Source organism: Fistularia commersonii, chromosome 15 (assembly GCF_037954325.1).
Source record: "Fistularia commersonii isolate RoL2024-O1a breed Wild chromosome 15, RoL_Fcom_v1.0, whole genome shotgun sequence".
NCBI lineage: Eukaryota > Metazoa > Chordata > Actinopteri > Syngnathiformes > Fistulariidae > Fistularia > Fistularia commersonii.
This window is the reverse complement of record NC_141298.1, coordinates 7350745-7363004: the sequence shown is the minus strand read 5'-3', so window position 1 is coordinate 7363004 and position 12260 is coordinate 7350745. Positions and strand designations below refer to the sequence as shown.

Below are 12260 nucleotides of genomic sequence, written 5' to 3'. Positions count from 1 at the left end.
GTGTCACCGAAGCCTGCGATAGGATCGTGCGCCGCTGTTTTTGCATAACTTGTTGCATAATTCACATTCTGGCAGGCACAGAGTGTCATGGATACTTCTTGTCATTTCTGCCTATTATTATTACAGTACAGGCCGTTCCCCTGAGTCGCTGCGGTTGCAAAACCAACTCTTCTTTTTTTTTTTTTTTCCCCCCCTGTCATCTAAGAATCAGCTTCCTGTTTTCGCTGTGTTCCCTAAGAGTGTGAGGGTGTCGTAACCCGGCGGGCCGAGCCAAGAACAAACCAAAGTCTGGCCGGGAGGAACGCACACAATCCAGATGTTATGTTGTTTGTCCGTGCATGGATGTGTGTGTGTGTGTGTGTGTGTATGCGTCTGTACATGTGCGTGCACAGCAGCTTTTTTTGCCAGGCTATAAAACATCTCTGGCCTGCTCCGATGAGCCCTCTCGCATGCCAGCTTTTTATTGCCGCATAAAGTTTTGTTGAAACTAAGGAAATATCAAAACTAGCAGAAATCACAAGAAAATAAAATGAGGAATTGGTTTTTTTGGAAATTTGCACCAAATTAGGTAAGAAAAAGACCAATAAGAAAAGGAAAACAACTATAAGAAATACCCATCATCAACAAAATGGACAAATAATCACAATAATTCACCCAAAACAAAATAAATTGTTTTAATTTTAAAAGATAAATAGAGTAAAATTGCAATTAAATACAATTAAAAATCATGATTTTTACAGATGATTGACAATCTTTGAGAAATTACAATCTGTTTTATATTATTTTTTTGTTTTGTTTTTTGTTTTTTTTTCTTGCCAGATGAAACAGGGAGTTTGGGGAGGAATAAACTAATGAAATGATTTCATTGTGGGGACAATTTAGCAAAAAAATTTAAAGTAAAAAGTTTGTGAGAAGTAAACGTTAGTTAATGATAAACGAAACATGAGAAAATAAACTTGATAAAAATGTGGTAAAAATGCCTGCTTAAAAAAATTGAAAGTTAGAATGCAGGAGCAGGACTGTCTCAGAAAATTAGAATATTGTGATAAAGTTCTTTTTCTTCTTTAATGCAATTACAAAAAAAATGTCTTACATTCTGGATTCATTACAAATAAACTGAAATATTGCAAGTCTTTTATTGTTTTAGTATTGCTGATTATGGCTTACATCATAAGAAAACTCAAAAACCCTATCTCAAAATATTAGAATATCGTGAAAAAGTAATTTTTGTTTTTTTAATTGCATTACAGAAGATAAAAAACTTTATCAAAGTATTCTAATTTTCTGAGAGAGTCCTTAACATGTTTTCTGAAAAATAGGGAGCTGATGAGAAAGACATTACCGTAAAACAACTGCAAAAAAATATGTTGTTATATGTTTCTTGTTAGTATATATATATATATATATGTATGTATATGCATATATATATATATGTTGTTTTTTTTTCATGTAACTTAGTTAACGAAACAGCTGAAATCGGAGATGAAAAAAAAACGATATAAACAAATTTCTCAAACTTAGCATAAAAATGAGCTGAAAATCAAAAGACAAAAACCCATGAAAGGGAAAAAAAATTAATTAGATTAAATGAGCCAAGGTGAAAAGGTGTTGTTGTAAAACATTGCTCCAAAAAAACTGAATAAGAATAAGAAATAAGAGTAATATTTCAGGTCAGGGCAGGAAATCACTTTTTGCTCACACTGCAACACACTAAATCCAGATGTCGTGTGATTTTTCATGTGCGTGCGTGAGTGTATGTGTGTGTTTGTTGCCAGGCTGTAAAACATCCCTGGCCTGATCCCTGTGCCATCCTGCATGCCAGCCTTTTTATTTTATTGCCGCTCAAGGTTGTCGTTAAAGGACTGAGGACTGAGACCTGAGACAGAAAGAAAAAACTTTCATGCTCCATCCTGTCATGAATAAACAGGAGACACAAGTGAAGCAACAATAAAGGGGGTGGGAGGGACCCGAATTATGATGGATTTTTTGTCTCGGGATAAACAACATACTCAACTCTACGGTGAGAAAAACTCACCCTCACAATTTATTATAAACATGAGTTGGAAATCTGTGGGATTGGCGGCAGCCCCGCGACCATATATGGGGGCGGGAAAAAAAATATCATTTTTGACGAAAGCATGAAGGAAAAGTATTTGTGCAACATCTATGAACCCACACTGACTCACGCTGCAGTGTTTGTACAGTGCACGGATTGCACAAAACTATTTTTAAAAACCCCCAATTTATGTGTTTTTTTTTTTTTTTTTTTGCATATTCCTCCCAAATACTGTTGTAACACAATTCAAACACAGAATCAAACATTAGCTGTTGTCAGGTGGTTGCATTAGTTTGTTGCTCTTTGAATTTTACTTCTAAAAAAAAAAAAAACTGCTGGAAAAGTGCCGTGCGTGCTTAACATGTGCAGTCATAAAACAATATCAATATCAAATTCTATTTGGGGGTTTTTGGGGGTTTGTTATTTATTATATTTGCCTTCAAGAGAGCCGAGAACTAGTTACAAGTCACAAAAAAGCACAACCACATAGTAAAATGAGGAATTTATAAAAACAAATGTCATGGGAACCTCAGCAAGCAAAGCGAGACAGTCGTTTTCGTCAGGGGGTTCGGGTATATTTCTCTGAATTTTCATCTGACGTGTGTATCTGTGTGTGATAGTGTGTGTTAAGTCTTCCCCCTCTCTCTTGTGTATCATATAGCTGGCGAAAAGGCCATCGTGTGCGACCAGTGTGGCGCCCAGTTCCAGACCGAGGAATCTCTGGAGGCTCACCGGCAGATACACACTGGTAGGAAACCTGCTTGCGCACATGCATGCACGCATAGCTGGATGCGCTACATCGTCATGATATGCAAAATAAACAGATATGTTGCAACAATTATGTCGTGTTTTGCACAGGCCTACTGATATAACCTTAAAATATCAAGATCGTCGAGATACAAATGCCAAGTGTGTGTGTGTGTGTGTGTGTGTGTGTGTGTGTGTGTGTGTGTGTGTGGCAGTCATGCATCCACCAAAACAATTGCAATTGCGTTGAATCGTTACTATTTGCTGGTCATAATCCAAGATGGCCGTGCAGGCATGTGCTGTCAGCTGAATGAGTTATTGGGTTGCCATGGTAACACGGGTAATGTTTGAACATGTGAATAGGAAACTACTGTGGAAGAAATTTCTTGACAACTAGATATCAGTAATAAAAATTACAAATATTTCATCATTTTCTATATCATCCAAATATGGATTAAATGATTACCTGCAAGTTCCAAAAACCTAAAATATAACCAAGACTATTTTTCTCCCGAGCTCTTGCTTTCCACCAGGTTCTCCGGTTTCCTCCAAATTCATGTGGGAGGTTCAGTGGAGACCCTAAATCACAGGCGTCAAACTGAAATACACAGGGGGCCAAAATTTAAAAAGATTGGTAGAAATTTAGGGTCCGACTTGTGGAGATGTTTATTAAAATTACCGTATTTTACATTGAACATTGCAAAGCCTATGAGTTATCTCCTATAAAACACCATTAGTAATCAAATGAATAATACAAAAAGATAAAACAAGTCAATTTATGTCTTATGGCTCTATCTGCAACTTCCCAAGTGAGAACATTTTTCTAAAGGCAAACAACAGCCAAAAAATAATTTCCTCCAAATGTCCTGAAAATATACAAAAATCAAATTGCATTACAAAAAGCCCTGTTTCCATGGTCCATCTTTCATTTTCTCAATTTTTTCGGCCAGAGGGGTCATTGAAAGTTGACCCAGATAGTTAATTCAGTAAGGAAGCATATTTCCTTACTGAATTATGACATGAAAATGAGAAAGTAGTGTCCCTTTCCTTTTTCTTTTTAATTATGTTCCAAAATGTGCAACCTCAAGAAGAAAATAAAAATGCAGTTTGGATTACTTATGACGCATTTTAGTTATGAGTCAAAATATGCTAAGGCATTTCTGCTAATGCATTTGAATATTCAAATTTGACATTTCTAACAATTTGCCGGGGTATGTCTAGAAAATTAAATCTTAAATGTATTCTGCTTTTTTTAATTTGGATGAAGTCACAGAATGAGCAGTCTGGAAGATGAAAATGGAAATGAAGTTTGGATTACTTATTACTCATTTAGTTAGGAGTCAAAATATATTGCCACATTCTGAAAATGTAATCCAATTCATCTGAACGGTGATACCTACAAGCTTTAATATTTTTTGGCATATTTTAAAGGTTACCTGTATAGTAAAAGGAGTCAGGAGCAAAGGTCACACGGGTGGCGATCGGCCAATCAACACGCTCGGTTCGGGTGCTATAACCAGAGCGAGTCTCCCTAAATAGCTGCTAGTCGTTATTAGCATCATCATCATCGGGTTTGTCCCACAGCTCTGCTTTCTACGTGCTCCCCACTCAATATTTGAGTGTGTGTGTGTGTGTGTGTGTGTGTGTGTGTGTTCTAGAGGGCGGGGGGGGTCCTGAGGGACTTGCCCTCAGCCAATCAGCTTGTCAGCGGTAAAGAAGGGTTAAACAAGGCTAATGATCAAGCAGCCAAAACAGCGTAAAAGAGGTCTAAATATAGTGGCGGCCACGTTGGCGGTGGAGGCAGCAGGAGGGGAGGGGGTTGGTTTTTATAAATATTTTACTCGCATGTCTGAACCTCCACACACACACACACACACACACACACACACACACCTCACAAGTCTACTTCTGGACCAGAAGTGTTTTTATCAGCGCTAACATGCAATACAATCACATCCTCTGATGAGAATTTCTATGTTTCACAGTTCTCCAATTCCTATTTTTAAGATGCGAGTTTGACAAACTTTAACAGCAGCGTTTCTGGAAGATTTAACGCTTTACATGCCCCGATTTCATGTTTTCCGTGGAAAAACACATACAGGCGCACGCGTGAAGTAAGATATGCACAAAGACACATAAGGAAACAATGCAAAGCAAACAGACACACACGGCTACAGACACACACACACCTGCGTGCTCAAACATACATGCACGTTGGCCTTCACACACACACACACACACACACACACACACACACACAGACACGCACGCACATGCGTGTGGTATAGCACGGGGTCACATCAAAATGCCGAGGGTCTCAATCACATTAGCACAACGTCTCCATCTGTTTATCATGGAGTTAATTGTGATGTCATTACGTTGTCAGGCAGGATTAGAGGGGGCCGACCGCTCCACCTGCCAAACATCTGGAAAGCTCGGACTCTGCGCACATCTGTACAACACAGCATGTCAACATGCCCGTAAAAGAAAAAGAAAAAAAAAAAAAAGCACAGCACGAAATAAAACTTTTTTTTTTGTTATGTCATAATGCATTAATATGCTGCGTGTCTTAGGTAACCAATCTTGCATCCATTAAATCAACACAGAATTAATAATCCTATTTATTACAAATATTTATTGCTTTTTTTTTCTCAAATTATCTGCTCAAAGCCAATACACTGTTCTCAAGAATGTGCATCAACAAGTTTGTTTCACACCTGTGTAAATGATCTTGCTTCAATAATACACGTTTTATACCATGTCATAAAAAGGCGGATCTTTTTGATCAGCTAATTTGCTATATTGAAATAAAACTGGATCCCATTATTTTTCCTCCTTAGTATTTGCAGATAAATTCTATTGTGATGATCAAAAATGACTAATTTCTTTGTCATTTATTCAATTTGTTTTTTATGTGACTTTTTTCTGCAGTGTTTTTCCTTAATTTTTCTATTTTCAGCATATTTCTTGCGATTTTTTTGTTGTTGTTGATTTTATCAGTACTTAAGTATGTTTAATTAAATGACCGGTTATTTTGTTGTCCTTAGTTTTGGCTGAGGACATAAAATAGGTTTGTTCGTTTTATTCGACTTCAACACCCCCAACTCCGCATTCTCGCTCTCCCTCCAAAATAAGAGTCAATTTATCGGACTCCAAATTAAATTACCGCCCTCTCCTCCTCCTCCTCCTCCTCCTCTTCTTCTTCCTCCTCGCCAAACAAATCTCTCCGACGATAGGGATCTAAATGACTTTTGCTCGGGCCCCCGGCACCTGACGGATGCTGAGTGACAGTGGTTTAGTTACCGCGAGAGCCGGCTGGGATTCGGCGGCGGGGATGAGAGCGGCCGCCGCTTCCTCAAATCGGCTCTGGGGGGGCCGCTGCGGCCGGTGTCATGGCGACGGAGGACCATTGTCCAAACTGATGGGACTGGGAGGGGTAGACAGGGCGGACAAATTGCGACGTCCACGGAGGAGCGCAAGATTCCCCGCACGGACCGATATGTGTACGGCAGGAACATCCAGAGGCCAATAAAGGGGGTGGAGGGGGAGGGCAGGGGGATTATAGACTCCCAGAGGCTTCGTCCGATTCACACGCCATAAAATGGAAGTCAGCAGGACACATTACAAATCTGGCCGGCAAATATTCCCCCCCTCGCATCCTTGTTCCCGAGAGGATGTGGTGACACAATGGCGCCCGGCCGGGACGTCCCGCCGCACAGTCTCAGCACCCCCTACCCGGAGATTAATTAGCATACTGCTTCTTTCTGCGCTGGATCTGAGGAGGAAAAGATAAGGAGGAATAACAGAAATAATCAAGGGAGGAAAATGTTAAATAAAAAAAAAGTGCCACACCTCCTAACCCCCCCCCCCCCATCCCACCTTAGTTTAAGATGAACCAGCTCCTGCCTCTAGGGGGCGACAGTGACCTCCAGCGTCAGCGGTAAAAATGTAGAATAATTCCACAACAATTTTTACTTTTTATATTTTTGCATATATCCCTATGTAATGTCTTTCTAATTTTAAAATAATTTTCCCCAATTTTTGTTTTGTTCTTTTACTGATTTTTAAAGGAACCTATTTATTTATTCATTTATCATACCAGTAATGTCATGCAGATTTTTTTGCCATTTTGTCACTGATTTTGTAACTTGCTTTTTATTACTTGCTGTTTTTCTATTATCAGTGGTTCCAGGTCAATTGCTGTTTAATTTAGAGTTGTTTTTTTATAAATATTTAGGTGATTTTTTTTAATACATCTTTTGGATTATTTTTGTTTTTAATGTTCTTATCAGCAGAGCGTGACAGTGAACCTCAGTGTATTTTCATCTTTGCGGAAATTTGCTTCTATTTATGTTATGTTTCAGCTCACATCTGCTCACATGCACAGTTTAAGTATGTAAATGCATGATATTTTTAATCCTTTTATTATTCAAGGTTTTCTCGTTTTCATTTCGGGAAAAAAAAATCATTTGTTTAAAATGAATCTTTTTCTAAAATGTGAGTCACCTACAAACCGTTTTGCGGGTTGGTGGCGTATTGATCATTTTTTTAACAATTTCCTCACATTTCTGGTGATTGTCAGTGACCAGTCGCTCGGCGTGTAGCACCAGATCCGTTGTTACCGCGTGTCTCTGGGGACGGAGCTCCTCCCGGTCAGTGTCAGACTTCCAAATATCCTTAATGTGTCACCTTGGTAACATAAAGTGAGAACTTGGTGATAAAGACCCACCCCGGAGACCTGGACAATAAAGGGACGTGAACAATAAAGAGACGTCCTTTGTCCTCGTGCTATTAGAAGTAAATCTGTGTCTGTAATTAGATCCCGAGCTGTTTGTCCGTCTCATCCTGAGTGTTGGAAAGAAAAGCCCCGTCCTTTTAATTTACAGTGCAAATACGTTTTCGATTTGCCGGGAAGTGGCGGGGGGGACGACGACAATGGAAGGGTCTTTCAGTCCCCATCTTTGTGTTGTCGTCGTTGTTGTTGTTGCTGCTGTTGTGCGAGCGCGGTACGCTCTCTTCCCTAATTGTGAAGCAGAAGATTAGTACCAGAGCTACCAACCTCTTGCCCCTGCCATCGTAGCCTGTTGCCTGGAAACAAATGGAGGGTGCGAGGGGGTGCGGGAGGGGTTGGTGCCCATGAAGCCCAACCCGGGCTGATAAAAAGCCTGATAAAAATTAACAAGTGCCGGCAGATTAGTTATAATTAAAAATAATTTGAATTAAGATTTATGACAAAAGACAATAAAAAAAAAGAAATGTAAAAAAAAATATTTAACATTAGTGAAAGAAATCACGCTTTTTGGAGGATCCGTTGTAAGAAATGTAAAATGTTTCAGGGAAATTTTCAAGAAAAATTGTGCTATTTTTCAAAAATAATTTAGTGGATATTTGTCAATATATATGACAAATTTCATGTGTTGTTGTTTTTTTGTTATTTAGCAATTAAAATAACTTTTTTTAAAGATTTGGACCAGTTATGTGTATCAATTTCATCATATTTATTTTTATTTTTTTTCTATTTGATTGTATTTAAAGTCTTTGGAAAAATAAATCTGAATGTATTTATTATTAAAATCTCTTTCCAAACTTCTTTTTTTACAGAATTTTTACCAGTTATATGATTTTACTTTTTTGTATTGTATCCATTATCTTATATTTAATTTCTTTTCTATTTGATCTTATTTTCATCTTATTTTTTATTTTATCTTGTCTTATTTTTGATGATTTTTCTTAGTTGATTTGGAAGTACAGCTAATCTTTTTCAGGATATTTCTAAAAATGAATCATTTGACCACTGACAGCCACCAGTAAACCTATCAAAATGATTTCCGGATTAGTGATTAGTCTTAAAATTATCCAAGGTTTATAGAAGCCTCTCTAATTTTGGCGTCTCCCTTTTCTCTCTAATAAAGAGAAAAAGTTCCAATTTTAAAAGTGACCCCATTAAACCTAATTAATTACTAGTCAATTTAAAAGCAATTCCGGTCACAGCTGATGAGGCGCCTTTCGCTTACGATAATGAAAATGAGGCCGATCATGTTTCACGCGTGCACGGCGGCTGCAGTCATGTGATTCGACTACCAGCCAGTTTTAGGCCGCGACACTATATTTTTGCCTCGAATTTAATGGCGGCTCCATGTGCTCCCTTTATGTCCCGGCAGTTTATTTCAGGAAAAAACAAAAGGGAATAGAGATCTCCAAAGAATATATGATCAACTCTCAGCACATATGCGTCAGAAATGAAAAAGCCATTTGTGAGAGTTCCAGCTTGTTTATCTCAAAACACAGGCTTACCAAAAAAAAAATGGTATGGTATTTAAAAGGTTCCTGGTCAGGATAAGATATGTAGGAGGGCCTGGAAAAGAGAGGACCCCCTACATATTTGTCGTTTTATTCCCTTACAAGTGGCCAGGGGAAAAAAGGGGGAATGGGGGATGTACCCTAAAATATAAGTGACATTATCCAAAAAACATTAAATAATAACCTATGAAAATAGATATGAAATGTGTTGGGAGTTTTCCTTTAGATGGCTCAAAAGAGTTGAAAACATTAAGTTTTGACTGATGTGGAGCAGAAGATGTGAACCTCCTCTAAAATTGGGTCAAGAAAAAGTCTTTATTAATCATATCTAAGAAATGAAAAAAAATAAGATATCACGTTAAAAAAATAGCGAGCATTTTTTTGGGGAAAAAAAAAATCACCAATAATTCAGAAAATCAAAGTTATTTGTGCCTGTCAATCAGCTGGAAGCATTAGAATAATTAATATAAATACAAATGTAAATGTAAATTATATCATACAAATATGAATTAAAAAAATGGAACCCAAACTATTAGCAAAAATTTCCTAAAAAATCCTCATGAAATGATAGAACTCACATTTACAAAAATATCTCATAATTCGAAAATAGTTAATTGGACACATGTAAATTGATAAAATTCCTTCCTAAAATTTGCTAGACAAACAAAACAAAACTATGTCAGGAACAATCTAGCATAAAATGGAAACACATAAAGATAAATGAAAATTAAAAAATTCTGTGCTTTCAGGTCACATCAAGGATCATTCCCTTTTCAAGCCTGAAAACACTGTTTCAGCTTCTCACCCAAATATAAGGTTCTTCTATTGCATTTAGACCTTTAGCATCATGAGAAGCAACAGCACAAGGCACGAGAGAGATGTACCAACAAGCTTTTTTTTTTTTTTTTTTTTTAATATACATCAGTCACGAAATAGAACAAACACAAAATGTCAGACTCTCAGCCGGCACTTAAATCTCTCATGGGTCATTAATTATTATTAATGCTTTTGTCTGCTTGAGCTTCTATTTTTATGCCATGGAGCTGCTGCTTGCATCCCTCAGCTGCATTCCAGCCAAATAAATTAAAATCATTTATATATCTTTTTTTTTTGGTTTGCTTGTTTTTTTTTTCTTTCCTGCTCAAATATCCTTGCTGTTGTCCTGGAAGTCTCAGCTTGATATATTTCTTTACCCTTTTATTGGGGTTCAGAGGGCTTTTTTTTTTCCAGAACTTTTTTATTTTTGTATTTTTTTTCTTGAGGACCAAAATTAATCTTTCACTTCTCTATGTTATAGCCTAATTTGGCAGGGGATGCTAATGTAAATAATATTCCTGACTGCATGCGCAAACACCAAGGAGTTTGAATTTTTTTTTTTTTTTTTTAAGAAAAAGAAAGAAAAAAGTTAAGAAAAAGAAAAAAAAAATTACTGAGTTTAATATACATACATATATATATTTATTTATGTATTTATTTATTTTAATAAAATAATAATCACAGTACTCATGTATTTTCTAGCATGCCGATGTATTTTCAGATAGTTTTGTTCTGCAAACTATCTGAAATAGGATTTGTTTAATGGATTATCTGATGTGCGACTTGTGGTGTGGGTCGGCACCAAGTTCCAGTCGCCAAGTTGAATCCCGTTCAAGGACGAGATTTACAAATCGATCACGTTGCGCTTTTTTTTTAAACAAACATATGGCACCGATGTGATGAACATTAATCGGATTATCCGCGTTGAGCGTTTTATTTATTTCCTTTTTTTGCCCGCATCCAGCTCAACGACTTCCCTGTCCGTAAAAATCTACACCCATAATGTTATAAATGTAATGTGATTACTTGGAGTTGTTATGGCGTGGCCATTATGATGGAAAACTAATCAGACCCGTAGAGTAGTTTCTATGTAAAGTCACAGCAGGTCATAATCATGAATACAGCTTCTCCTTGTTGTTGCCCTTCACTCATAATCTCTTTGTAATATGTAAATGATCGCTTTAAAATTAACTTAGCCGTTAATTATGTATTTATTCGCAGCCGCATATGCCCAAAGTCTCGTAAGTCGGCGAACATCTGGTCGCCGCCCGCGACCTTGGCTTCCCCCGGCGCCGCGGCTACAACTCAATTATCCAGGAAAAAAAACTCGGGCTGCTGCCCGGCATTAAAATTGAAATAAAAATATACGCAGATTAAGGAAAAGTCTGAGTTTGGGAGTTTGAGATGGCGTGTTTGATACGAGTATGACCACGTTTTCATCATAAACTGGTGGTCCTGAACGCAGCTCAGCTGCATAAAAGTGCAAGACTTCTATTGAAAATGTAAGAAATAAACTACTCAAAAAACTTCCAGTTAAGAGTTTGATTTGACTTCAATTCCTGATTAAGGGACAAGAATGCTCACTAAGCAAAGCGCAACAATGTTGTTATGTCAAAATAGTGTTATGATATGGTAATTTATTTCATGATTAACACCTTAAAAACCTTTTTTTCTTTGGCGGATAAGCTGCGTGGTGTTATTGAATATAATGGGGAAAAGCGATTTTACAAGTTGTTGGAGTCTTGAACGCATAACGTCACTTAAAACCTTGATTTCATGCTAAAAAACTTGAAACTTTTTTTTTTTTCCATTGACGGATAGGCCGTGTTTTTGAATGTAACGGGAAAAATCGAGACATATACAGCCTCAGCATTAAATTAAGCAGTAAAACTAGCAATGTTAACAGTTGTATTTACACAGTAATTGGATTGATGCTATTTGTTACGTTTGGTAAACGAACTAGAAGAGAGTCTTGAACGTTGCTCAGCTGTTTAAAGTTGCAATATTGACATTTTTTTTTCGTACTCGTCACATTTTTATATACCATTTAAGGTATTTGCCACACAGTCAGCTGAATTAAGGGTTAACTACCAGTGAAGGGTTTCATTTAACGTCACACTGACTTTTCACGCACCCAAAGGGCAATGTTGCAGTTATGTCATAACACCGTTACTACATGGTAACGAATGGTAATGAATGTAATAACAATCTGAAATATGTGACTTTTATCGCCCCTGCATTCAGCCACTTGGTAAAAAAGAAAACACAGTGTGTTACATTTGGAAAACTGTAACTGTACCCAGGAGAGTGTTTTTTTTTTGTTTGTCTTTTTCTTCTTCGG

The 12260-nt window shown here is 37.2% G+C and overlaps 1 protein-coding gene across 3 annotated transcripts in view; it reads left to right on the top strand.

Annotated features, from left to right (window-relative positions):
- The window catches only part of zbtb16a (zinc finger and BTB domain containing 16a), a 151244-nt gene that overhangs the window by 93557 nt on the left and 45427 nt on the right, over window positions 1-12260 (top strand). For all 3 annotated transcript variants that reach the window (XM_086160444.1, XM_086160445.1, XM_086160446.1), the window contains exon 5: window positions 2718-2804. In XM_086160444.1, coding sequence (XP_086016570.1) covers window positions 2718-2804 — 87 coding nt within the window. The remainder of the gene's footprint in view (window positions 1-2717; window positions 2805-12260) is intronic.